Genomic DNA, 25,843 nt, shown 5'->3' on the forward strand with positions numbered 1-25,843 from the left:
ACTTTACATTTTAGCCTCGTCAGCATTGATGCACAGTAGTCTGTTACTAAATACGTATTGAATGAATGAGAGAGGTAAAAGGATAGATTGTCTCCAGAACAAATTTATTGGAAATAAAGTAGTTGTAAGAAATGTCCAAATCCAACATGTCACCTAATAATTGGGTTGCTGGAATAGAATGGAGATGAAGAGTTGGGAAAATTAAAGTTGTACTTTTATAACAAAGCCCAACTCAAATCCCTGTTGGACTCAATGATGGGATGAAGAGGAAAGAGTGATGCTTTAAAATAGAGGACAAAATGGAAGAAGCTGAATTAAAGCAGATGCTATAGTAATGAGTGTAGTAAAAAATGAGTAGAAAACAGTAAAAACTTCATGTCTCTTCTTTCTTATCAGGTGAGTTGGGACTTTTAGAGGGTTGTGAGCCAAGGGCAGTAGAATGAAAAACCATGTTTTAATTAAATTGATAAGATACAAGGATTGCTTAAAGAAATAAGAGGAAGAAAGTGTTGGAGAATATGCTCATGGTACAACAGAGGCATCATAATGTGATGGGACTAATACCAGGGAAGACCAAAAAATGACTGAAGTAGTTTACAGTGGGCTATTAGCTTCAATGTAAGCGCTTAATAAGTATTAATTGGTTAATAAGCTTGTTCAGTGTAAATTTGTTACTATTTCTAAAGAAATATTACAGAACAACCCAAAATTGAGTAATGCGAATCGCAAACAGATACTTTTTCTTATGTAGTCCCATATCTTGGAACATAATTACATGTAAATTTATTTATATTATTTACACTAGATGATTTCAGCAAAACTTATTTTCTTGTATTTTTAATGCTGTCACATGGTGATATAAGTTCTGCACAGTATTATCAGCTACTTCCCAGAAATCCATGGTTCCAAAAAATAGAAGCTAGTTTGCCAAACATTTTTTAAAAACTGAATAATCACTCCATAAATAGCTTTTATGATAGTTTACAAACAATTATGATTATGAAATAACTGATCTTAATTTATGTGTACCTCAATTACATTCTATTAAAATTTTGCCCCCCCAAAAAAAGATTTGGTGTAGTTTTCTTTTTCGTTAGTACTGTGAAACTTTTAGGCAGCCATGAATACCTTGCCTTGTTACAGTATTTCAATTCCTCTTGTGACCAATGTCATAGCATGGGTTTATAAGATGACGAGTTAGGGATGCTATCTTTGGTCATGAAAAAGAGTTGTCTGTTATTCTCTGGGCAAAACTAAATAATTCCTATGGGAGTCAAATAGAGACATGGGCGAGGATCACACTGTGCTTTACTACTGAGGGCTTTGGCACAGACCACCTGGGGTTTTATGTTGTTCTGTATTCATTCAAAACCAAGAGTCAAAGTGCTCTGTGATGTCCATATGAAGAGTCATGCATTAAAACATGCTTCTTTCTGTAGAGATTATATTTTTCTTCTTACTTTGTTTTTTAAAGTTTTTTTTTTTGTTTGTTTGTTTTTTTTTTACTGAACATCTTAGTATTTTAACAGATGTATTGAGATAATGACACTGAGATAATGGCTCCCTAGCTATTAGGGAATAATTCATTTCCTGAATGTGAGATGTTTTGGAAACTATTACTATCATTTCATAACTACATATTGTGTAATAATCCTGACTCAAAGCACCTAGTAGGTTAATTCTTGGTATTATGAAAGCTGATGAGGGAGAATATACTTATCTGCCACAAAATTTTGCATGTGTGAATAGTTGTTACCAAAGTGAAAAGAAAGGAAACTACTTTCATCTGTACTTTTTCTCACCACTTGAGTTCTTTTTAATCTTCTTGGTACCCAAGAATAATCTGTTTATTAAACGGTGACATTTCAAGTTGTTGCATTTTAAGTTTTCTTCTGTAAAATTCTCTGCCCTTACCCGAAAAGAAAGAAAAAAAAAAAAACTTATGATGTATCTAGGATACTCCTGATTTGTCTTTTAATGAGTCAAAGCTGAGAGTCAATGTATTAAGAGTCAGATAATTTGAAGATTGATCATCAGGCCCTCAAGGTCTAGAATACAGTCAGAGCAAGAATTTGATTCAGTATTTCCCTGTTGCCAGAGGTACGATCCGCCTGTCTTCTTGTTGTCTTTTAGTCTTGGTAGAAATGTATTATCTTTTCTTGCCAAAATGGGAATGTAAAGGAGGAAGAGATTTAAGTCTGAAAATTATATGAGTGCTTCCCCCTAGACTATCAAAAGTTAGCTATTGATTTTGCTTTGAATGTGGATGGGACTGACAGCACACTGACCTTGAGTTCTCTTCACAGTGGGTAAACCTCACAAGTGCAACTACTGTGGACGAAGCTACAAGCAGCGCAGTTCACTGGAGGAGCACAAGGAACGCTGCCACAACTATCTCCAGAATGTCAGCATGGAGGCTGCTGGGCAGGTCATGAGTCACCATGGTGGGTAGAAATTGGATTCATCATTTTTATTTCCCCCTACTGCTTTTGTAGTTCAACATGAAGATAAAATCTTATGCTGTTTAAAACTATTTTAGATCACTTTAACTTAAATGAGTTGAGCTTTGGGGTACATTGCAGATAATCTATATTGAAATTTTGCAATATTCCCAAATTATTTCTGATAACATTTGACTTAGCATAATAATGGCAACCAACATTTAATATACCAAAGGCAGGTGCTGTTTACTCTTCTTTTTCATTTAGCTAACCAGATAGTTAGAGCTGGTTCCACGTTAGTTTGTAGGTTGCCTTAAAGAATGCAAGTGATCAGTCATATAATTTGAAATTTCTCCAATCGGCCCTTTAATTTTTCTGAGAAATTACTGATTTTGCTTTCTACAATGTGCAAAACAATCTAGACCAAAATTAGACACCATCTCTCTCCATAAAAAAACATTCTCCAAGCAAAACATCCTCATCTCTAACTACACTGTGGCAGGTAGGAAGACAATCCCTAAGGTTTATCAATGAATAATTCTCTGTTCCTGAAAAGTTAATTTTAATAATCAGCCTTATATAGGAAAATAATGAATTTCAATTCTTTTTTTTTATTTATTTTTATTTTTTTATTATATTTTAAGTTCTAGGGTACATGTGCTGAATTTCAATTCTTAAGATTTGTAGTGTCTGTCTTATCTTACTAATTAGATTTGTATAGTGATAACTTTTATTTTTACAAAGACAAAAATCTCAACTTATTAGTACATGTATATATTTTATTTATTTTTTAAAATTATTTTTTATTTTATTATTCTTTTTTTTGAGATGGACTCTTCACTTTGCCACCCAGTCTGGAGGGCAGTGGCACCATCTCAGCTCACCGCAACCTCTGCCTCCCAAGTTCAAGCGATTCCCCTGCCTCAGCCTGCTGAGTAGCTGGAATTACAGGCATGCGCCACCAGGCCTGGCTAATTTTTGTATTTTTAGTAGAGACAGGGTTTCGCCATGTTGGCCAGGCTGGTCTCAAACGCCTGACCTCAGGTGAGCTGCCCGCCTTGACTTCCCAAAGTGCTGGGATTACAGGTGTAAACCACTGCACCTGGCTACTTGTATATCTTTTATTTAAAAAAGGTTTGCCCAGTATTAAATGGTATAGTTGGGGATTGCACAGTCACTTTTAAAATATAAATATCTATGTATTGGCTTAGACATAGCCAGGTCAAGGATTATTTCTGGGGTTTTCTGTTTGTTTTACAGAGTATATACTGTGGAACTGTGTGTGTTGGACAGCTAGTGATTATGTGTTGTTGAATTGGGGATTTTTTTAATTTAAAATTTTTCTTGTTATTCTGAACAACTGAAATGTTTCCTTCTAGTTTCTATAATCTAAAGAATCTAATTCTATTGATTGTTTTGATCAAGTCCATTTATTTTTATATTATCATCATTAACATTTTTTACAAACCTATCTGTGTATCAAGTCTTGGTAAATGTGATATTTCAAGCTTGCATTACCTGGGCTGATGACGATAGCATAGGATCTAGAACATAGAGATTACAAAATGGTGTGTGTCGGAGTCTGCCAAACCTGCTCTGGCTACATGGTGTCTGGGTGTGTCACTCACAGGCTGGGTTTGAGGATTAAATGTGATGAGATGTGTAATAAATGCCCAACAAATGGTTTACTTTACCGCTAACATTTGAGAACATTAAATAACTCAGTAACAGTAAATGTGCTATTCCCTATAAATTTGTTATTTACCAGCAGTAACTTAAGCATTAGAGGTTTCATTTGCTGACCAAACACACTGTTACTATTTAAATTGTTGGATTTAAGGGTAAGTTGAGGCAGGAAGCTGATGGAAGCTTAGGGGAATACCAAATCTTCCCCAAAACACCTTATGGCATTGCTACTAGTTTTTCTATATGATGTTCTCCCATTACAGTTCTGACATTTGATGGGGTTATGCATTTCCAACTTTATTTATTATTTTTGCATTCCTAGTTATTTATGGAATTCTGTATTGCATACATACTCCTAAAAGACTATATGGTAATAGGGAGGTAAAATGTAAATAAATTATTATAATCAACATTTAATTATCTGTTGGCAGACTGAACTTTTAGAGAATCAAATGCTAACGAAAAATTTAAACAAGTGCATTTTGGGGAAAGCAAAGACATGTCTTCTAAACAACTAGGGCCTCAGTCTTAACCCCTGTTCCCCAGATTGCTTAGCCCTCCACAGGCATAGGCCCTTTACAGGTGGTGCGAAAGCTGGAACCAAGTGGAGGAAAGTGGGAAAGAGGCAGGGGCACTGGGTAGGTAGAGCAGAGGGTAAAACCAAAGAGGATAAGGGGTTGAGGGTAGCTTCTGATACCATTTATAGAACCAAATATTCTTAAATATTGGATATCGTTTTAACCACATAATTTTATATTCATGCCATTTCATACTGTACTTTTTCTGGGTTTGTTGTAACAATAATTTGAGATTATCCTTAATCTTCTCTTCCTTTTATTAACATGCTTAATGGGAAATTGGCCATATGAGGTAGGAGTTGATAAATACTGTAAGAGAAAAACATGGTTCTGTAAAATGCTGCTAGAGTTCATCATTAACATATGTCTCATATAAATAGCTTGGCATATGTCTCTTTTTAAACAGAACCACGATAAAACTTACATTTATCCCCTTCTCTTGCTGTATCTTATTTATTTGTTTTCCTTTTTTGTGGTAGATATGAGAGTTGCCATCATTTTGGTTGCCATTAGCTCCATGAAATGATTTAACTATTACTCGTTTTTAAAAAATATCTGACATAGTTATATTTCCTAGTCTGTCTTTTCCAAAACATGTTTTTCCCTATGCTGTTTTTCTAGTATGGAATTTTTTAAAGAAAAAGAGGCATTTTTCACTTTACTCAGAAAACATTTATCAAGTGCTTACTATGTGCTAAGTTATATGGAACATTCTGGGATATAAAAATAAATGGACACAGTTTTTTAATACACTTACTTTATAGTCTGGTAGGAAATACATACTTTAAGAAAATAAAATACAATGGAGCAAAAGCTCTAATAAAGATGCATACACAGTTCTGTGGGAACATAGATGCAGAATTAACCTAACTCTGGAACAAAGTCAAGAGAGGCTTCTTACATGCAGGAGTGTTCAATCCAAACATGAGAGATGAGTAAAAATTGCATAAATCAGGCAGGATACAGAAAATGTATATTCAGAGAGAAGAAGAGGCTTGGAGATATAAAAGATAATTAACAGCTTCCCTGATGTTGAATGTAACTGCAGTTTAAGGAGTGGTAGGAAGTGAAGCTTCTGAATTAGTAGGTTGTGATGCAAAGACGGAGTCTTCTCTGCTAATCTAGTGTTTGAATTTCATTGTGTAACTGATGGGGGGCCACTAGGGTAACCAAATTTGTTATTAATGAGGTAGTCAAATCAAGAAAAATGTCTCCAATGAGGATACATGATAAATGCCTACCTCAGTCAGGGGGTAGGGTATGAGGAGAGACTGGAAATGAGAATGCCAAGAAAAAGATGAAAAGGCAACAGCAAGAGAAGAGAACAAGGTGAAATATTGAAGACATATTTAGGAGGTAGAATAAAATGTTCTTAGAAAAGTTGATTGAGTTTGAGGAAAAAGGAGGAATATCATGACTCACACTTTTGGAAATAATGATAACAATTGAGTTTTATGGAAGATAATTTATATAATTAAAGTATTTAATTGGGTTTGATGAGCTTATTTATTTAATTGGGATTTAGGGCAGATTATTTATCTTATTTAATTAGGTTTTATGTCAGATTATCTTGTTCAATATTATCTTTATGTTGCTTTTTCAAGTCTATTCAGCTTGAAGAAAAAACTTTAAAATCAAACTATGTTATTACCTGTTTTACTGCAACCTAAAGATGAGAAAGAAAGTGCAAAGCAGAAGGATAGCCAGCTTAAAATCTATATATATTGTTAGGTTTATGCTTTGAATTGTTGGGGGAAGGGAGGTTCTTTTTCACTGAGTATAGAGGCATTATTGGGCACCCCTAAACTTTGGAGTAAGCTTTTTTGACTTATTTCCATTGGGTGACATCATTCAGTGAACATCCATTGAATATTATATCTCTCTTGTATCATAAAAGGTATTAGAGACACAAATACAACAGAATGCAACCCCTGAGGTTATTTACCAGCTATTGGAAGATAGACCAGTAAAACAGCAATTATAGTACTATGTGATAAGCATTATGGAGATAGAGAGGACATACCTAAATCAGCAGGACATCCAAGAGGAATTTCCCACGAAATTTATGTTTGAGTTTAGTTTTGAAAAGGAAAAATGTGAACTAATAAATGGAGAAGGGTGTTTCCTGAAGAAAGAACAACATGTGTGAACAGCTACCAATGTAGCATCTAAAACACTTGGGTTACCTCCATGTGTGTTTGTAAAGAGATGTGGTAGGGAGGAGGAGAGGCAGAAGTCTGGGTGAAAGGAAGAAATCTAGGATTTTCCACAGGTGACCAGCATAGCTGATGGGGTAAATAGTAGTGTCATTTACTGATATGGTAATTAGGAAAATAGAAGACAGAAAGGTAAATGGAGATTTTACTTCTTATACTATATTCTCTTATGTCCCTATGAAATAGCCAAGTAAAACTGTCTAGGAAGAAGTTAAATATATAGATCTCAAGCTCTTGAGAGGGGTCTGAGTAGTAAACAAAGATGCAGGATCCATCATAATTTATGTAGTGGCCCAACATAGTAGTTTTTAATAAGGCAGTACGGATAAGTACAGAGTGAGACATCAAGAAGGCCAAGAACACACTAGCAGGAAAAAAATTTCATGAAGATGAGTAAGAGCAGAGTAGGGACATGGAAAGAGTGATTTCACAGAAGCCAAAGCAAGTGTCAGCACTGCCAAATCCTGTCAAGAAAATAACTAAGATAACTGTAAAGTTTTTTTTTAGATCGGGTAACATGGAGAAAATTTGCAACAATATAGAAGACATCTGTTGTTTTTGCCTGCCTGACATCCCTTCCTCCTTCTCTTGATAACAAGAGTGCCCATTTACCTTTAGAGAACTTGCCTGTTGCATGTAGCTGTGGTGGGACCCTCAGTCCAGGTACTCTGCCCTCTCCTGCCCAGGGGCTAGACATGTGACCTCAGACGCTCTTTCTGGAATTTGAATTTGGGTGAACTGTTTGGTTTTTCAAAAGGATACATTGGGAATACACCTATGGTTTTGCCTTTATGGTTATCAATGTGATGAAACAGTGATCTAATGGAATTATGTTTTTATCTTTGTTATAACCTCAAATATAAGGTCAAAGAGGATGTTTGGTTATGAATTTTGTTCAAACAGGGGAAGTTACCTTATTGGTATATTTTTAGCCCAGATTAATGTCTGTGTGATTAATGCATTATTGAGATATCTACAGAATTTGTTTTATGTTTCTAGCAACATATACACAGAAATATTTTGATGAGTTGCACCGAAATATTTTGATGAGTTGCACCCAGATCCGTGAAGCAAAAAAAATCAGATTGGTTACATAATTAAGGAAAAATATATCAGGTCTTTACCCAATGGCAGACCTTACAAATATGTCTGACTGGTTTATAAAAAGTCAATGCCCAAAATACCTCTACAAAGAATAGTATAGCATAATGGTTGAGCCAGGCTCTGGATCCAGACTCTTAGTAGTAATAACATTCTCTACTAACCAGATGTAAACCCTGAGGAAATTACTTAACATCTATGGGTCTTTGTGTTCTCATCTGTACAGTGAAGATGGTATTACACCTATTTCATGGGGTTTCTGGATGAATTAAATTAATTATTAAATTCAAAGCCTTAAAACAGCACACAGCACATAGTATACGTCAGTTATTAGTATTGCCGATGTGGTAGAAACAAGATCAATTTTTGACATGAAAAGGGCTATTGTAAAGTAGAAATTAGATCAGAACTCTGCCAAAGTCATCATTTTCAGTTCACATGAGCTTCATTGAACTGGGGACAAATCATCTGAATTGAGGTGGATGTGGTGTGGGACGGTTCCCACACCCGGGTTTCGTTTTGAGTGTTAAGTGCGTTCAAGTATGAAAATTCAGGGTGAAACTTAGCACAAAACTGCCAGGTTTTGGACTACTCATTTCAGAACAAATTAGCATATTCAATTTTGGGGGCAAACCCATTAACCAGTTTTGCTAGTTTTTTAGCAAAATTTACAACAACATTTTTTTTTTTCTTTCCAAATTATTTCAGTTTGGATCTTGGTCTCTGACATATTTTCATCTTTGGTCCATACTTGGACTGCTTTTTAGTTTTATAGTTACTTCTAATAATGTAGTAAGTGTTTGAAAATCTACCTTCCAAACAAAAAGTTAAGATTTTGACCATAATTTGTATCTTATTACCTGGTTCTCCACCACACCACCACCACTGTGCCATCCTTCTGACTCCCCTTATGTGAATTGTGTGGTCATCCTTGAATGTTTTTGAAATTCTTTGCTTTTTTGTTGACTCTTTGGCTTTTGTGTAACTTTTTTAGTTGTTACTAAAAGAGAATATAATGTTTTATACATAATATCTTGGGACATACTTTTTCAATGTGATAACATCATTAATTAAATATTGTAGACAATGATGTGTTTCCTTGTTCCTCAGTCTCACCTTGGAAATTTTTCTCCAAATTAACATCAAATGATTGCACAATGGCTTGCTATTCATAGCCAGAGGACTTCTTATTAAATGTAGATTACAGTTCAATTTTTCTGACCCATCTATAGGTTAATCAAAACTTGGATGGAATGTTGATTTCTTTAAACATGTCCAAATCATGAAAACATTTTTTCACACTATGTTTCACTTTTTCAAAATTAGCAACCTATTGGTTATTAAATACGTCAACTGAATTGTGCACTCGGTTTTCCTAACTTTCATCTCTTGCTTTCTCACTTATTTTTGTGTCTGCCAAGCGGATCCCCTTATAAATGAGAAATTTTTTGTACACAGTGGGACTATCTTATACAAATGAAAGGGTCAGAGTAAATCATTTTTACAGTGCATACTGAACAAGTAAAATTATTCTAAGAAATGAAAGCTTTAGGTTTCCAAACAGTGCTGGCACAAATGCAACTGGAGAAAGCAACAATAATAAAGAACAAGTAATAAGTTATGTTCTTTCCTGAGAACACTGTTTTTAATCAACTGATTTGCCGTGTCTGAGTTGTTACCCTATCTTTAATTAAACATCCTTGGGTGGTATTTCTACTCAAAAAACAACTGTTGTAAGTTCTTTGCACTATGAATGTCAGTGTCTAAGGGCTAACATATTAGCCCGTAGCAACTTGGACAAATGGGATGAATAGGGAACAGCATTGGAGAGTGTATGTCAAATGAATTAGGGCAGTAGTTTAGTGAGCCAATGTGCCAATTTGGAAATGGATTCTTCTTCCTGCTGAAGAGCTCTTTTTAAAATAAATTACAATCATAAAGCTGCCACAGTTTACTGTGCATAGACATGTTCAGAATTGGCTCTCCTTCATGAGGGCTGCTTGGTACAGGTATTTAAGCTACTGCCAATAAGGCTAACAGCCTATCAAATAGAAAATATGCTGCAGGAAAATACATGGGTTAAGAAAAATAGTTAAATATCATGCTGTTATTTTGTATGTCTGTTTAAGCATTTCTCTAAAACAAGTTGACTTGTTTTTAAATTGTTTTTAAAAAATAAACTCTAAAAGCCTTGAAAATAATGCAGTCTTAAAAGTAGTATTGATTTTAGTCAGTGCTAAAAACACTTTCAGGGGAATAAGATGAGAAACCACATGAACAAGTTTGCCACCAATAGTGGCAACAGTGTATGTCATGGATTTAAGAGAGACTCAAATAAAAATAAATCCTCTGGTGTATATGTGTGTGTGCAGATTTAAAGAGTATACTTTCACACTACAAGGTATTCTTTCTACTTGCTTCTATTCAAGCATACTAGCTTTTATAACACATATTGAGATGGCAAATCCAGCTTTGTATCATCCAAAATGTTGAAGAAATTATCAGATTGCGTTTTTCTATGGTTTTGTATAGTACCTCCTATGGAAGATTGTAAGGAACAAGAGCCTATTATGGACAACAATATTTCTCTGGTGCCTTTTGAGAGACCTGCTGTCATAGAGAAGCTCACGGGGAATATGGGAAAACGTAAAAGCTCCACTCCACAAAAGTTTGTGGGTAAGCATTACAAATGTTTTTGTTTCTTTGCAAGGTGATTTTAATAGGAAAAGGCAAGTTCCCATGTATTAGAAATATATATGGTGTGTTTCAGTTCATGAAATAAATACCCATCTCTTTTCTCCATTATTCTTTTCTACTCTCTGCCACTCTGTGTGCACCACACTTACACCAACACACACAAACACACAAAAAGAAATAAAGACTGATAGTGGTCACCACTCAAAATGTGATGATATATAAAGTGAAATTACATGTAAAATAGAAAGTATTAATTTGTTTAAAAAATAATCATACAGAAGAGAAATGGTCCAGCCTGTTGGCCAGTTTTGTAATCTGTTTTAAAATTTTCATTAGTGCCAGTTTTTAACTGTTTTTTTTTTTAACCTGTTAACATTTATGCCTAATGTTCCATTATTGGAAAGCTAAGCATGTGGGAGTTATTTATATCCCACTGCTCAAGGTCATCACCAAGGTCTGATTGCAAAAATTAAAAAAAATTCAACCTCAGGCATAAATGGGTTAATTATTTTAGTATTTTGTCTGGAACAAAGATAATTTTTCTTTTTTTTTTCCCCAAAATTCTGTATTGGAAAAATAATGCAGCAACCTACATTCAAGATGTTTCATGTTTGGTTCTTTATTTTATATTTTGATCTTTGTTTTTTCATCCAGTCTATGATTTTGAACTGAAAAGATTAAATATCATATATTTAGACTTTCCCTTTTCATTTCCAAACCCTTAGATATTCTTTGATACGCCCAATGTTGGCATCATTCTGAATGCATGCTGTAAGTCATAGACTGTCTCTGAGGATACAAAAAGCATGGACTTTTTAAAAGAAATATGAATAATAGAGATTCAATGAAAAGAATTGTTAAAGAATTGTTATTCATTGTATATATAATATATCTATTCTTGCAGGCTTAATGTAGGATAAAAATATTCAAACAGATTCTCACATTCTAGTGTCATCATTGTGGGACATCCTGATTAAATGGTGATTGAGAGAAAAATCTTTGCTTTGGTTATTTCAGGAAGGAGAGACTAACACAATTACATTACTTCAATAAACACTTAAAGAAGGTTTCCTTTTAATCTGAAATTGAAGAACTAACACATCACCAAAATAGTACTCTAAGAGTAGCTGGAGGGATTTATTGAGAACTCATTGAAAGACGGCCGAAGGGCGACTGTAAAGGCCATAGTTTATACTATGTCAGTTGAAGCCCCTGAGTTATACACAAAGGACTGCCTCAGGCTTTAGGTAACTTTTCTTTCTGTTCTTGTGGGTAACTATGAAGAAAAAAGAAATAAACAACCAGTTTACTTATTTTTAATATTGATTTTTTTGATGGATGTCATTAAATGTTTAAATCTAACTAGACTCTAGTGTAGTTGGAAAAATATAAAATATATTATTATTCTTTCTGTCTTCTGAATTTATATAGTCTACTCTATGTAACATTTTTGTCATGTTTCCTGACTTAGAGATGTTACTCTCAATTTTATTTCACTGCATTCCTTAGAAAAGACGGACAGATTTTTAGAAAATTACATTATGATTCTAAAATATATATATTATATTTTTTAATTAAGAATTTGAGAGTATATTTTTCTTTATTTGGATTCTGTCCTAGTAATATATAACAAAACAGTAGCCACAGTTATTACTTCTATTACTGTTCTTGAAACAAAAAATTTCATCATTCCACACTTATTATAAATTGCCTTCTTCATGTGCCTCAGTTAAATACTATTCTTTGACCTTATCAAATTCTCCAGACTAATGATCCCTGAACTTCCTGCATATCTACTTGTCTCTCCCTCTCTTTTCTTATTCAGCTTAGATTCCATGGTTCATCACATCTACATCTCTCTTGCCAATATTCTTGCCTTTCTTGCTTTGTTGGCTGATCTGTCATCCCCTTCTCCTGGTGAAACCCCACTCTCTTGTAAAGCTGACTGGGCATCCTTTCCATACTTGTATCTCACTAGATGTGCACCCCAGCCTGCACATCTGGTACTTTTGGAGAAAATTCCACAGGCTGATGAGTTGGCATCAATATAGATAAATGAATAACTGATCCCAAATATCAGCTGGCCCATCCATGCTATGGAGCAGCAATCCTTTAATCCATCCCTGAACAATCATCTCTCCTACTCTCCACCATGACAGTGCCAACCTTCTCTATTGTCTGCAACATGCTGTCTCACTCCTTGGTGATCCTATATCTATGTTCACAGGGGATAAAATCACTGGAAATGATTTCAACATAATATTATCAATTCTGTAGGATTGTATGCATCCATGTAAATACTTTTATCCTTTTTCCTTATTTCAATGAAAGAACTATCCCTCTTTCTTATTAAAGTTCATTCCTCCTCTTGTCATAGGAATTCTCCTATCCTGGCCCCCCAGATACCTCACACTATTATTTTTCTTCTTTCTCACTTACATTTTTAACCTCTCCCCTCTATTAGCCATTTCCTATCAGCATTTAATGCAATAAATTCTCATAATTTAAAAAAATCTTCTTTTAAGCCCCGTCTCCTTCCAGGTACACCTATAGTCTCCTTTTCTTCAAAGATGAAATTGTTGAAAGAATCTCTGTGCTTGTTGTATATGATTTTTTTCCTACTCATTTCCAAGTCCATGCAACCTGTTTTTATTTCCCACACTCCATTGAAATTATTCTCATTGAGGTCACAACTAGCTTCTGTAGTGCCAAATCCAGTAGACTCTTTTAAGACAGTGTCTTACACAGCTCCTAGAGAATGTCTGCCACTATTGAATAGTCAATTCCTTTGGAAACACACTCTTTTCTTGTTTTTTATAACACTGTTCTCTCTCTCTGACTGTGCTCAGTATTCCTTATAGACTTATCCTTAACAGCTGTATAAGTTGGGCAAAGTCCAAATGGAGGCCCCCATTCATATGCCTAAATATTTTTATATTATTAATCTAACTGTAAAACGTATTTTCTACCCTTCCAACTTGACTAAGTTCAAATAAATATGCAATTCTCAGATTTCTTGTAGCTCTACACTACACCTTGGCAGCATGAGCAGAACCACGCACTGGCTTACAGCTAGGCTGCTCTCTTAGACCCACTGCTAGTTCTCTCCATTACCAAAGGGGGTCTCACACACACACGTGTATGGACACCCCAGTCTGCACCTCCAGGTTCTTTCTACATTGTACATAAAGACCAGTGCCTTGGCCATCAGGCCTAGGTGTGTACTTACCAGTAGCACAGTTGGTATGAAGTATTATGGACCCTATGAAGAGGACTGTGTAGACCCTAGAAGCAGGCTCAGAACCATTTGGTCAAGGAATTCTGGGGTCTGAGTGAGCTTCAGATCAGCACATTCCCTTGGCCCTACAAGCTCTTCATTTCCTGAGAAGGGCCCAGGGCTCCCTAAACATGGGGCCCAGTGCAAACCCCACTTTCCCTGATCTATGAATAGGCAGAAAAATCTTTGTGTTATTCCAGGTTCTATTTTTGATCCATCCCCTTCACACTCTACCTGGGTGATATCAGTTATTTCCTTGGCTTCAGAAGTTGCTTTCTGTCAACCAATGACTCATTTCTACATCTCCAGCTCAGGTCTGTCTTCTGAATTTGAGACTGAATCTTACTGGACATGACTATTACTCATAGTCCTCCCCAAACTGAATTCATCATCTTTTCTATCTCATTGTCATCCACTAAATTTCCTAGGCCAGAAACCTGGGCCAGAAACCTACAGCAACAATTTCCTAAACCCCTTTGCTAAATTAATACCTTGAGGGCACTTCCCTGTTTATCCCCTTCAGTCTGTATTCCTTTAGGGAAATATTCAATTTTTTTAGCATATTTAGCGTTATATTATCTAACTTGTCTTTCTCACTTGTTTCCACTCTCAGCCTTATTGAAGTATAAGTAATTCCTCATTTATAAGCCATGCCCTCTTGTCTCTGATCCTTTCTACCAGCTGCTCCACCTCATGTTTCCTCACTCGGCTAATGTTTACAATCACATTCTTGTCCTTGATTCCATTTCCTTCAAGAAGTCTTTCTTTAGTCCTCTAGTATGTGCTAAATATTCCTCTTATTTGACCCCATCACACATATCACACTATGTCATAAATGATCCTTAAATTACTGTTGTTCCTTCCAAACTGTAAACTCTTTGAGAATATAGATCAGGTTTGTCTAGCTTAACTTTGAAATGTTTGACACTGCATGTATTTTAAGTTGAGTGCCATGAAATATTTCTCCTCATTTTATCTTTCCGTTTTTATTACTCTAATCATTACACTGATCTCACTTAGGGGCCATTTCTTCAAATCTGAAATAATGCTATCTACTTTAGTGTGTTTTTCTAGAATGCAAGCCTGTAGATCAACATTTTTCCATCAAAATTACAAGTTAAGCATCCATCCACAACAACATATTAACCATTTATAGGAAACTCACCTATGTTTTTAAGAAGCATTTATCTGTAAGATTTATCTATAAAAGTAACTGGTAAATAGAGACCACATTGTCTTATGGACAGAATTTTTAAAAGATGAAATATTCTGTTCAAAACCAGCAATATGTGGCTAAAAATCAAAACTGCTTTTCCTGTTGCAAGCACCAAAACTCTTTTATAGTTATCAGTCAGACATTATGTTGATGTATAATACTGGAGTAAAATTATATTTGTTAAGGTGTATATTTAAGGAAAAACTACAAACATACTTCAGTCAAGAAAAGGTATGGGAAGATAGCAATCGGTGTACATACCAGCACCATCACATACACATGTCTAAATAAGAAAGAATGATATAAAAATGAATATCAATTTCAAGAAGCAAAACAATGAAACAAGATTTTCCAAGTTTATAAGCAAATACTTTTTGAAATAACTCCTAATTTTATTTTTAAATAACCCTAAATTTCATTCATTTGTATTAGGTGGTACAACTTTTAAAAGTATTTTAATAATGACTTTTAAAAAATCTCCAGAATGACATATATGGATTATATATATTTTTTTCTAAAATAGTGGCTGAATCAAACAACTTAACCCTACACAACAGTGAGGTGCCATCTGTTATAACAAGATCACTCTCACTTTTATGCAAAATCAATCATAATCTCTGACTTATTTTTACTGGGTATTTATTCCTCCTATTCTCCTTGAGCTCTGTTCAAGTGAGAATTTTAAAAGAAAATGAAAATATAATAGACTCAATCATCTCTTTCAGACTAAATGCATTCTCATGACGGCATCAGAACAAATGCAAAGGGCTTATGAAATTTTTATTGCTTTTATATTTTTTCATGTCAAGAATATTTGTGGCCGGATCCAGTGGCTCATGCTTGTAATCATAACCCTTTGGGAGGCCAAAGTGGGCAGATTACTTGAGGCCAGGAGTTCTAGGCAAGCCTGGCTAACATGGCAAAACCCTATCTCTACTAAAAATACAAACATTAGCCAGATATGGGGGTGCATGCCTGTAATTCTAGCTACTCGAGTGGCTGAGGCGTGAAATCCCTTGAACTGGGGAGGAGGAGGTTGCAGTGAGCAGAGATCACACCACTGCACTTTGGCCTGGGCAACAGAGTGAGACTCTGTCTCAAAAAAAAAAAAAAAAAAAAAAGTGTGAGCATCAGCAGAATTGCTCAAATACTTGAGCATAATTTGGTAATATATACCAAACTATGAAAAATGGAGGCAATCAGTCAACTTTGTACCCTTTCATATTTTTAATCTGATACTAATTTTTTTTTTTTAACTTCTTTCACCTCCCATTCCCTTCCAGGGGAAAAGCTCATGCGATTCAGCTACCCAGATATTCACTTTGATATGAACTTAACATATGAGAAGGAGGCTGAGCTGATGCAGTCTCATATGATGGACCAAGCCATCAACAATGCAATCACCTACCTTGGAGCTGAGGCCCTTCACCCTCTGATGCAGCACCCGCCAAGCACAATCGCTGAAGTGGCCCCGGTTATAAGCTCAGCTTATTCTCAGGTCTATCATCCAAATAGGATAGAAAGACCCATTAGCAGGGAAACTGCTGATAGTCATGAAAACAACATGGATGGCCCCATCTCTCTCATCAGACCAAAGAGTCGACCCCAGGAAAGAGAGGCCTCTCCCAGCAATAGCTGCCTGGATTCCACTGACTCAGAAAGCAGCCATGATGACCACCAGTCCTACCAAGGAAACCCTGCCTTAAATCCCAAGAGGAAACAAAGCCCAGCTTACATGAAGGAGGATGTCAAAGCTTTGGATACTACCAAGGCTCCTAAGGGCTCTCTGAAGGACATCTACAAGGTCTTCAATGGAGAAGGAGAACAGATTAGGGCCTTCAAGTGTGAGCACTGCCGAGTCCTTTTCCTAGACCATGTCATGTACACCATTCACATGGGTTGCCATGGCTACCGGGACCCACTGGAATGCAACATCTGTGGCTACAGAAGCCAGGACCGTTATGAGTTTTCATCACACATTGTTCGAGGGGAGCACACATTCCACTAGGCCTTTTCATTCCAAAGGGGACCCCTATGAAGTAAAGAACTGCACATGAAGAAATACTGCACTTACAATCCCACCTTCCCTCAGATGTTGACATACCTTTTATTTTTTTTTAATATTATTACTGTCGATAATTCTTATTTTATGGACGCAGTGTCATTTGCTCTGCCTAATTATGATGAGGAAGAAACAGAAGAGAGAAGGGATGGAAATATTGTTTCTTTATCACTGGCTTGTTTATTTTGTGGGAATTTAAAAGCAGTCCATTTCTACTAAGGCAGATCATGCTTTGAAAAAATCACTTGATTCCTAAAGATTTGTCACCTAAGAGATTCTGATTTGCCACTGATATTCAGGATTATGATGGAAGACAGGAAAGTTTAGAGTTTTCTGGGTAGGACTTTGGTGGTTTAAAATGGTATAAGTAACTTTATTCTTGAAAGAAGAATGTGTTTCAAACTGTAAACCAATTTTTTGTTCTTCAGACATCATGGAACACAAAACACATTGTTATTTTCAGTGATAACTCCTAAGATGAGCTGAGTTGTTGTTGTGGGTTCTATGTTTACTTCCCCTATGGAATTTATAATTCAATATGTTTTACACTGTACCATATAGCAAAACTTTTCAACTACAGGTAGTTAAGGGCCACCTACAATACATCTGAGGTCCTGTGATCTTATTTTTCTAAACGTAAGCACTGTTTTTCCATAGTTTTGATGACTGGCATTTTATAGACACCCTGGCAGCCTTACTTTTAACACCTTTAATGAATAGTATTTTTATGTAGTTTTCAGAATAACATATGGTCTAAGAGTGGATAAAAGGCAGTCAGTAATTTCTGGGAGGGACTTCTACTTTCGTAAATTTGTTTGAGAGGTTTTCTTTTAAAGTTGTAATGTGATGGCAGCATAGTATATGTATTTGTTTCTAAAAGTATGCTTACGATTGTCACTTTATCAGCATTTGATCAGTGTTAACCAGTCAGCAGAAAAATATAATTATGCTAACAGTAGGGGGAGAAAACCCACTTAGAAATCCATTTTCTGGTATTTCTTTTCACTAGTTTTTTTCAAGATGTGACCTCCCAGTGTTCTGTCCATAGTTCATTCATCTTTTACTCTTCGAGTAGAGGGTCTTAAAAGTCTTGCTGTTGGCTGTTTCTTTCAAAATCTCCTCAGAGCAATTGCTAATTTGACCTGAATCTGGTAACTTGAACCCTGCAAGGTTATAGAACTAGGGCTATTTATTTTAGTATTTCTTCAGTAGTATTTACTACTCTTGCTGCAAAGAAAAGGGAATGGGACTTCTTTGTAACCTGTACATTGGACAACAGATAAAAGACACAAAAAAATAAGAAAGTTTACTTTTACCCTTCTCGGAGTCTAGAATGTGACAGAACCCCCAAAGGAAGGTCCTGCACATTTTTCTGTTTCCAAAACATTTAACTCTGTAAGTCCTTGTCAGAAATGAATCTCAATCCCTTAGTATGGAATTCCCCTTACATGGCATAGGTTGCCATATTTCATGTGCAGATTTTGATTTCGTTTATGTGGGTGCTCTGTTTTTTCTTTGCAGTCCAACCACATTAGAGGGGAGGAACTGAGTGATATTGATTCAAGTCATTTTAGGGGGACATACTTGGAAGGCAGAACTTGCTGCTTCTGTTTGGGGAGGACAGGCCTGACTGTGACTGGATTATCTGATAACCATTTGTGAATACTGAAATTCTGTTAGCAGTAACTGATAACTACTCTAAAAGATCATTAAATAGGATGCTGAAATTATGTATCTCAATACAGTGTGGTATGAGAATTACGAAGTCAAGAGAATTGTGGACATAACCAAGTTTGGCCCCAATACTGCTCTTAACTCATTTTCCAGCTTACCATTTGCTATTTAAATGGTAAGCACCAGCTAAGCACTTCTAAGCACTAACAAAGCTAGAACTAGGCAAAAATTGTTAGAACTCAGCCCTCTTCTACCAGTCCCTATCATAATTATTTTTGGGAAAATGTCCAAACTGCCCCTTTAAATCTAAGGGAATGCACCAAAACAGAGATATATAGAATGTCAACCATTTCCTTTTTTTTTTTTCTGCATGCCTTGGTACATTGTGAACATACAACCTATTCAAAGTTAAAGCATGTTTTTGAGACTCTCTCACCCGCCCACTGCCAACCATTCCTGAATAATAAAATAATAATTGGAATGGCATTTTTTTTTCCTTTTGGATGAGGTAAATAATTTTAAGGTTCACAATTTTGTCTTTTACTGCAATTTAAGGAAACATTTGGATGTCAGTCAATATGTTTATAATTTTGGCTGCGTGCAAATTTCTGCTGGCATTGTCTATGAATTTTCTTCCTGCTTTTTTTTTTTTTTTTCAATATATGAACAATCATGTATCTACCTGCCCCGGGATGGAACTGAATTTAGGTGGACCCTAAACAGTTGTGTAGTTCCCTGATGAAGACAGTGCTAGGCACTTACCTTTTCTGATTTCATCTTTTTGGGAATCTGTTTTACTGAAGGTAGTTAGTAGCTGGGAGTGCATTTGCTACAAGCATGTACTTGTATTTTCCTAGCTTTGTGAGGAACAGAAAGAGGTGGATATGGCTCAGGGTGTGGCAGGGACAAATGAGGACAAGGTCAATTCAAATTTGTGGGTCAGAAAGAATTTTTGTGGACATAGTGTTTTTGGAGAAACTCTGGATGGTTATATATGCATGCCTTCACAAAAGGAAATACGCAAGGTTGTAGCATCTAAAAATAAATATAAGAGTCAGACACCAAATAAATCAAGTTTTACATAACAGTTGTATGCCCAGTTTATTTAGGTGAGATTTCACATTACAGAAACTATTTGAGGAGCATGAAAATGGGTTATCTTCTGTATTTCCCAGTTTGGCAAAAGTTCAGAATTTCATCACGTTGCTTTGCCCTAATTTTGCCCAGAATTTTGTCTTAGCCTCTCTCTAATAGTGATGAATCATGCATAAAAAGCCATTCTAATTGGACCTTTTTAAGACAGGGAAAGTGACCAGTAGGCAGATTGGAAGACATTTCAAGTCATTGAAATATTCCACTGAGATTTCCTAAAGGGACAAAATTGGGAAAATAAGAAACTACCACTTAGATTTGGCTACATAGTAGAAAGTATCTCCCCTACATACATATGTATGAATCATAGGGTATATGTGTGTGTGTATTACACACACATTCTTTTAAAGAGAATTCATGGAAAAAAAAAAGCAGTTGGAGTGATCAGACTTATTGCGAAAACATACAGAGAATTTAAATGACAGTTAATACTAAGAAATTAGGTGGGTTTAGTTTATCAGGTTGTAATAGGAATCACTAAAGAAGTTACTAGTGTGTCTTTAGGACCAGTGGCAACTCTTAAATAAAACTTTGGGTCCTTATTATCTACCTACAGAACAAAGTGAAACAAACAATGATTAAGCTGATTTGATGTAAATTCAAAGATATTTAATGTAAAGTTTTTTGGAATAGGAAGAAAATACAGAAAATAAATATTATCAACAGTTACCTATTAGCAAATAGAGAAAGACAAGAATAGTTTAGTGAGTCCAGTATTTTGTTTTTGTAGTTTTTATCTCGGTTGTACAACTCACAAAACCCTGCAGTCTTTGGTATTTTATAAATGTTTAACAAAATTTACATCAGATTAAGGCATTTAGATGAAAATTATGGTCTCACTATCTTCCAAATTTTATTTCATCCTATCTCCAAAATGATTTCTTAGGGTAGAAAAGGAGCAGAAGGGGCTGTAAAAATACAAACAAAAAACTGTGTGCCCCTAGTTTCAGGCAGAACTTAAACTGTCAGAGGTACTAGCTACATGATTTGTTTTTGAACTTTGGATTGTTCACGTCCAAAAATTGATAAATTACATTTGTGTTTATCATCAATTATATTTTATATATTATTTTAATAAATACTATCTGAATGAAGACTATTCTAAACCAGAAAATTCCCCAAATCCAAAAGAAAAAAAAATGTGGGAGGGGGTGAAATTGAAGTTTGTATATATGAAAGTTATCTTAGAAATATTTTTAATTCTCCAGTTTCTGCAAAATAATTAAAATATACAGTAACTGGCCTCCTGAATTTAATGTATTGAATACTTATTTTCTTTATGTTGGTGCCTTTTTAAAATGCATTGAGAGTGTTGGTTAGCTGTCGCAGCTCTACAATACTTTTAATATGCATTTTTAAAAATCACTTAAAATTGAGCACTGTATAATTCATCCCTGTGTTTTTAGGGCAAATCTTTAGAGCAATTTCTAATAGAGAAATTTTCAGCTCAGCTGTTAAAAGGAAAAGGAAATTTTGAAACTAGACTTTAATAATACCTTTTTAGTTTCATAGTATTTCTGAATATGATTACAAGATTATGCAGGTAAAATATAGAGTGAAACTTTACCTGTGAATTGAATTATAATTTGTTTTTTGTTTTGTTTTTAAGGAAGAATAAGTCCTGTATCAAACAAGAATTTATTAGATAATTTTTTGGTCAATAAAATACAGTGTTGATTTGGATTTTCATCTCCAGACTAGTATTGTTCTAGTCTTGGAATCTGTATTTTCTAATCTGTTAGAAAAGAGATTGAAAATTGATGGAATAATGTGAAAAAGCAGGTAATTAATTCTCCTTGAACAAAGCAAAACTGAACAGTCATATCACATTGCTATTCTCCAAAGCATAATTTCAAATGGTTTCATACCATGGTTGTGTATTACTTGCAATGAGCGTGTTAGGATATGACAGCTTTTTAAAAAAATGAGCTGCTGGTTATACAAAACAAATGGCATATGACCAAGAAGCTGTGATATGCTAGTGTTTCTTTTTATCATAGCGTATTACTAGGCCAAATAATGACACCTTGAATATTTTTACATTTATTGCAGAAACCGTGAACTTTGGAATTTCCATAAGGTTTTTATGTAATATTCTATTTCTAGCTTTTTAGTTTTATCTTGCTGTACTGTAAGTTTGAGGATATTTTTCACATGCACTCTTAGGAATAAGTTCATAATTCTGTTTATGGGGCTTTCCTCCCATAATACTGCGTTTGTATATTTCCTGTATAAATGTGTTGTGTATTAACCTTTATCCCATACAGAGAGTGGTACAAGAATGACTAGTTTTCTAAGATGTCCTTTTTATTGTGAACACAATATAAAATCTAGAGGCCCTCTGCTAAGCCACATAAAGTACAGCATATAACTTCGTATAGGTACAAATAAGCAAGTTTGCAGTGAATTGGGCCTTCAAATTACCTCAAATGACACACAGTAAGAAAAGCTTCTTGAGCAGGTGGAGGTCACTGAATCCCCTACTATGCACTTACCAAGATTTTACTTACTTTAATTTACTGGAAATTGATTTTTTTAAAAAAATGAGTACACTGTAACAAGGGAAGGGATCTGGGTTTTGTTGTTGTTTTATTCTTGCTTTTTAACGTAGCTCAAATTCTGAAACTGTGATTTAAAAATTTTTGACAGTGAAGCATTCTGATTTTAAGCATAACTCCCATCCCTTTCTGTGTAACAAAGGTCTCTCTGTTATCTCTTAACTTTTGTCACATCTCCCCCAGCCTCTTTCTTTGTCCATCTCCCTTCTGTCATTGTCTATGGATGTCTTTACCTCTCTGTTCTCCTAAAAGTTTGAAGATTAGATCAACTCTTATTTCTAGTTCATTGGTAATTTAATCTTAATTTTTTTTCTCCTGATTTTTGTTGGTTGTATAATCTGCTGACGTATTTTTATACTCAAGTGTAGTTTTCTATTAAAAAGAAAAGTGGTTGGATTAAAAATAGTAAGCTATATAACCCTCATGTTACTTTCACTTTCAAATATTGGGTACCTAAAACATTACTTCAGAGATTATGTAATCCTATTATAGTCTGTTTGCTTTCCTTTATTGTTGGATTTTACATTCTGATTTGGCTTTCTTCCAAAAAATGTATATCATGAAAGACTAGACAGTTATTTGCAAGTGTTTAGAAAGGTGTTAAAAATGTAAAGCAAAGAGTCTTAACTTTCTCCTAATTGGGAGAAAAATGCTTTAACATTACTATAATAATATTCCAGGTTTGGAGGGGGTCTCCAGGCCCCATATTTGCTGTTAATAGTTGGACCTTTTAGACCATGTGTTATTTGCAATCCCAGAATGATTGCTTCTGCTATTAGTTAAAAAGATACTATTCTTTTCTTTCTGTACAAGTGCAATACTCCCCTTGAAGTCTTAAAAACTATGGTGATTTTGTTTTTTCTTTTCTGACCTATTCTTCCTTTAGCTAATGGCAAAAAGAAACTCATAAAAGTCATAGTATGTTAAAGGACACAACAAGCAAAGAGAAAGACACTCCACAATCAAAAGATTACAGAATGTGGAAACCACTAGTCTGATCTCATGGTATCTTTATTTAGGCTAAATTTCCATGGAAATTAGTAATCTTTTGCTTGAAAAATGTGTCCTAAAGTTGAACTTTTTACAGATTGAACCTTCTTAGACCCTCGCCCAATGCTCTAAATTAAGAACCTAATACTTAATATTTTTATTTCACTTCTCTCCTTTTAGAAATAAACTTTTAAACAAAAGCAAAGCACTTAGCTGAGTTTTAAACACTTACATATCACCTATTGGAGAAAAATTTTTAAAAAATATTTGGAGCAGTCCTGTTTTCATACAAATTTAAGTAAGAAGTATTTTTCTTATACGTATTTATATGTAGTGTGCTAATTTTCTTTTTTTATACCTGTGTCCCTGTAGTTAAACTGCTGTAATATAAATACATGTTTTTTTAAAAGATAACATTTCTTTGGCATTTCTTTTAAAGGCAGTTACTGCATTTCTGCGTTTGTACAGTATGTGTCTTGGCCGTTTTAGATATTTTTTCTTTAACAATACCAAAGGTAATTAGACTATTTTAAAGACTAATTGCTTGACAGTTTCTAGGATATTTTGTGTTTTAGAAACAAAAAAAAAAAAAAAAAAATAGGTCAAACCAGTAAACCTCATTTTTTTTCAAACTAATAATTTGGGGAAATAAAAACTATTGTTTAAAAAAGGAATATATATATATATATATAAAAATATATATGTAAAGTTAAAATTCCAGACCTTGTACGTCAGGTTTGCTAAGTGTAATGTAGTTTTTTTAAGGCTCAAATACCATACCTCAGAAAATGAGGTTTACTATGGAAATACTGAAACAGTCTTTGCAGCTGTGTGACAAGTCACTCTACTACATACTGATTTGGAGACCTCCGCTAAACACTTTTATCACTGCAGACTAAAATGTGGGACTTGTATTTTCTTTGTTTTTAATGCACACACATACATGTTCTGTGCATGTATGTGGTTACTCTGTATATGTGTATGAGTGTTGTATATGCATGTGTGAGTGTGTGTCTGTATGTGTGTACAACTAAAGAAGCTGCAGAAACTTTGTAATACTTTGTGAAAAGGATTATATTATAAAGGTTTGTACTGTCTGAGTGCACAGCTACTGGAATAAATTTAGGGAATCTCAGGAACAAGCATATAATTTGTCCAAGATTTATTTCTTCTCAGAAGTGTAAGTGCAGTTTTTAATTCTGTATATTATTTAATATTTTACCAATAAAATAAACTTCTGACATAAAAAGTTTGCTATAAAAACTTTCTGGTGAAAATTCTGTACGCAAACATGTCTTCCAATTACAGAAGACTAAACTGTTGACTATACCAGGCTTAAATTACCATTCCCATTGTGTATTTGTCACACTTCCGGTTCCAGAGGTTTGGATACATGTGATATCCACAAGCTACATCTCAATCATTAGTCATCTCCATCATTGCTACGTAGTCCACCAGAGCAGAGAACAAAGTATTACATGATTTGTTAAGAATGACATCTTTGCTCTTTAGACAGCTTTCATACGTATCTTATTTCACTTTTAAAACAAATAGAGGAGTGTACATCAGAGCCCATCCCCTTTGTATAGAAGAAAATAGACCTGAGGAAAGAAAATTGTGACTTACTCCAAAGCACATAGTAGTGCACTTAAATTACACAAGAGGTCTGAGTGCTCTGATATGGTCAATAACACTACTAGAATAACACTACTGCTATAGAAACCAGCATTTCTTAGAAGTCAGACAAAGATAAAATTAAGAAGTCATAGCAATTATTCAATCACACTGGCAAAAACTGTTTGCCAGTTCTGCTTCCTGATGTACATTCACTACGTGAGTCACACATATCTCTTTGTTTCTTAGATTTTACAAATGTAATTTATCTTTTGCCATGAGAAATTTGTTCTGTTATAAACATCTTCATAACCAGAAATGCAAAAGGGCATATATGACTGCAAATTCATTTTATTGAGTGTTAGCTATCCACTATCCTTCAGGTCAATTTGAACTCCACCATCACATTTGAGATAGCTGTTAGAGTTTTTCCTCATTGATACGTATTTATAGAATTTCATGGATACTTACACATTCCCCAATAATTTCACTTCCACGTGTCACACAGAATGAAAAATACCACAAATTCAAATAAAAATTTCCTGCCTTGACTGTATCATAATTCAAAATACTAAGCTAAT

At 34.7% G+C, this 25,843-nt stretch overlaps 1 protein-coding gene across 11 annotated transcripts in view; it reads left to right on the plus strand.

Moving 5' to 3' along the window:
• IKZF2 (IKAROS family zinc finger 2) overlaps window positions 1-24,911 on the plus strand; it is a 155,824-nt gene extending 130,913 nt beyond the window's left edge. For all 11 annotated transcript variants that reach the window (XM_050751378.1, XM_050751374.1, XM_050751380.1 and 8 more), the window contains 3 exons: window positions 2,307-2,444; window positions 10,555-10,698; window positions 16,496-24,911. In XM_050751378.1, coding sequence (XP_050607335.1) covers window positions 2,307-2,444; window positions 10,555-10,698; window positions 16,496-17,220 — 1,007 coding nt within the window. In that variant the 3' untranslated portion in view covers window positions 17,221-24,911. The remainder of the gene's footprint in view (window positions 1-2,306; window positions 2,445-10,554; window positions 10,699-16,495) is intronic.
• Window positions 24,912-25,843: the final 932 nt, after the last annotated feature.

The sequence above is a fragment of the Macaca thibetana genome, chromosome 12, assembly GCF_024542745.1.
Source record: "Macaca thibetana thibetana isolate TM-01 chromosome 12, ASM2454274v1, whole genome shotgun sequence".
Classification (NCBI taxonomy): domain Eukaryota; kingdom Metazoa; phylum Chordata; class Mammalia; order Primates; family Cercopithecidae; genus Macaca; species Macaca thibetana.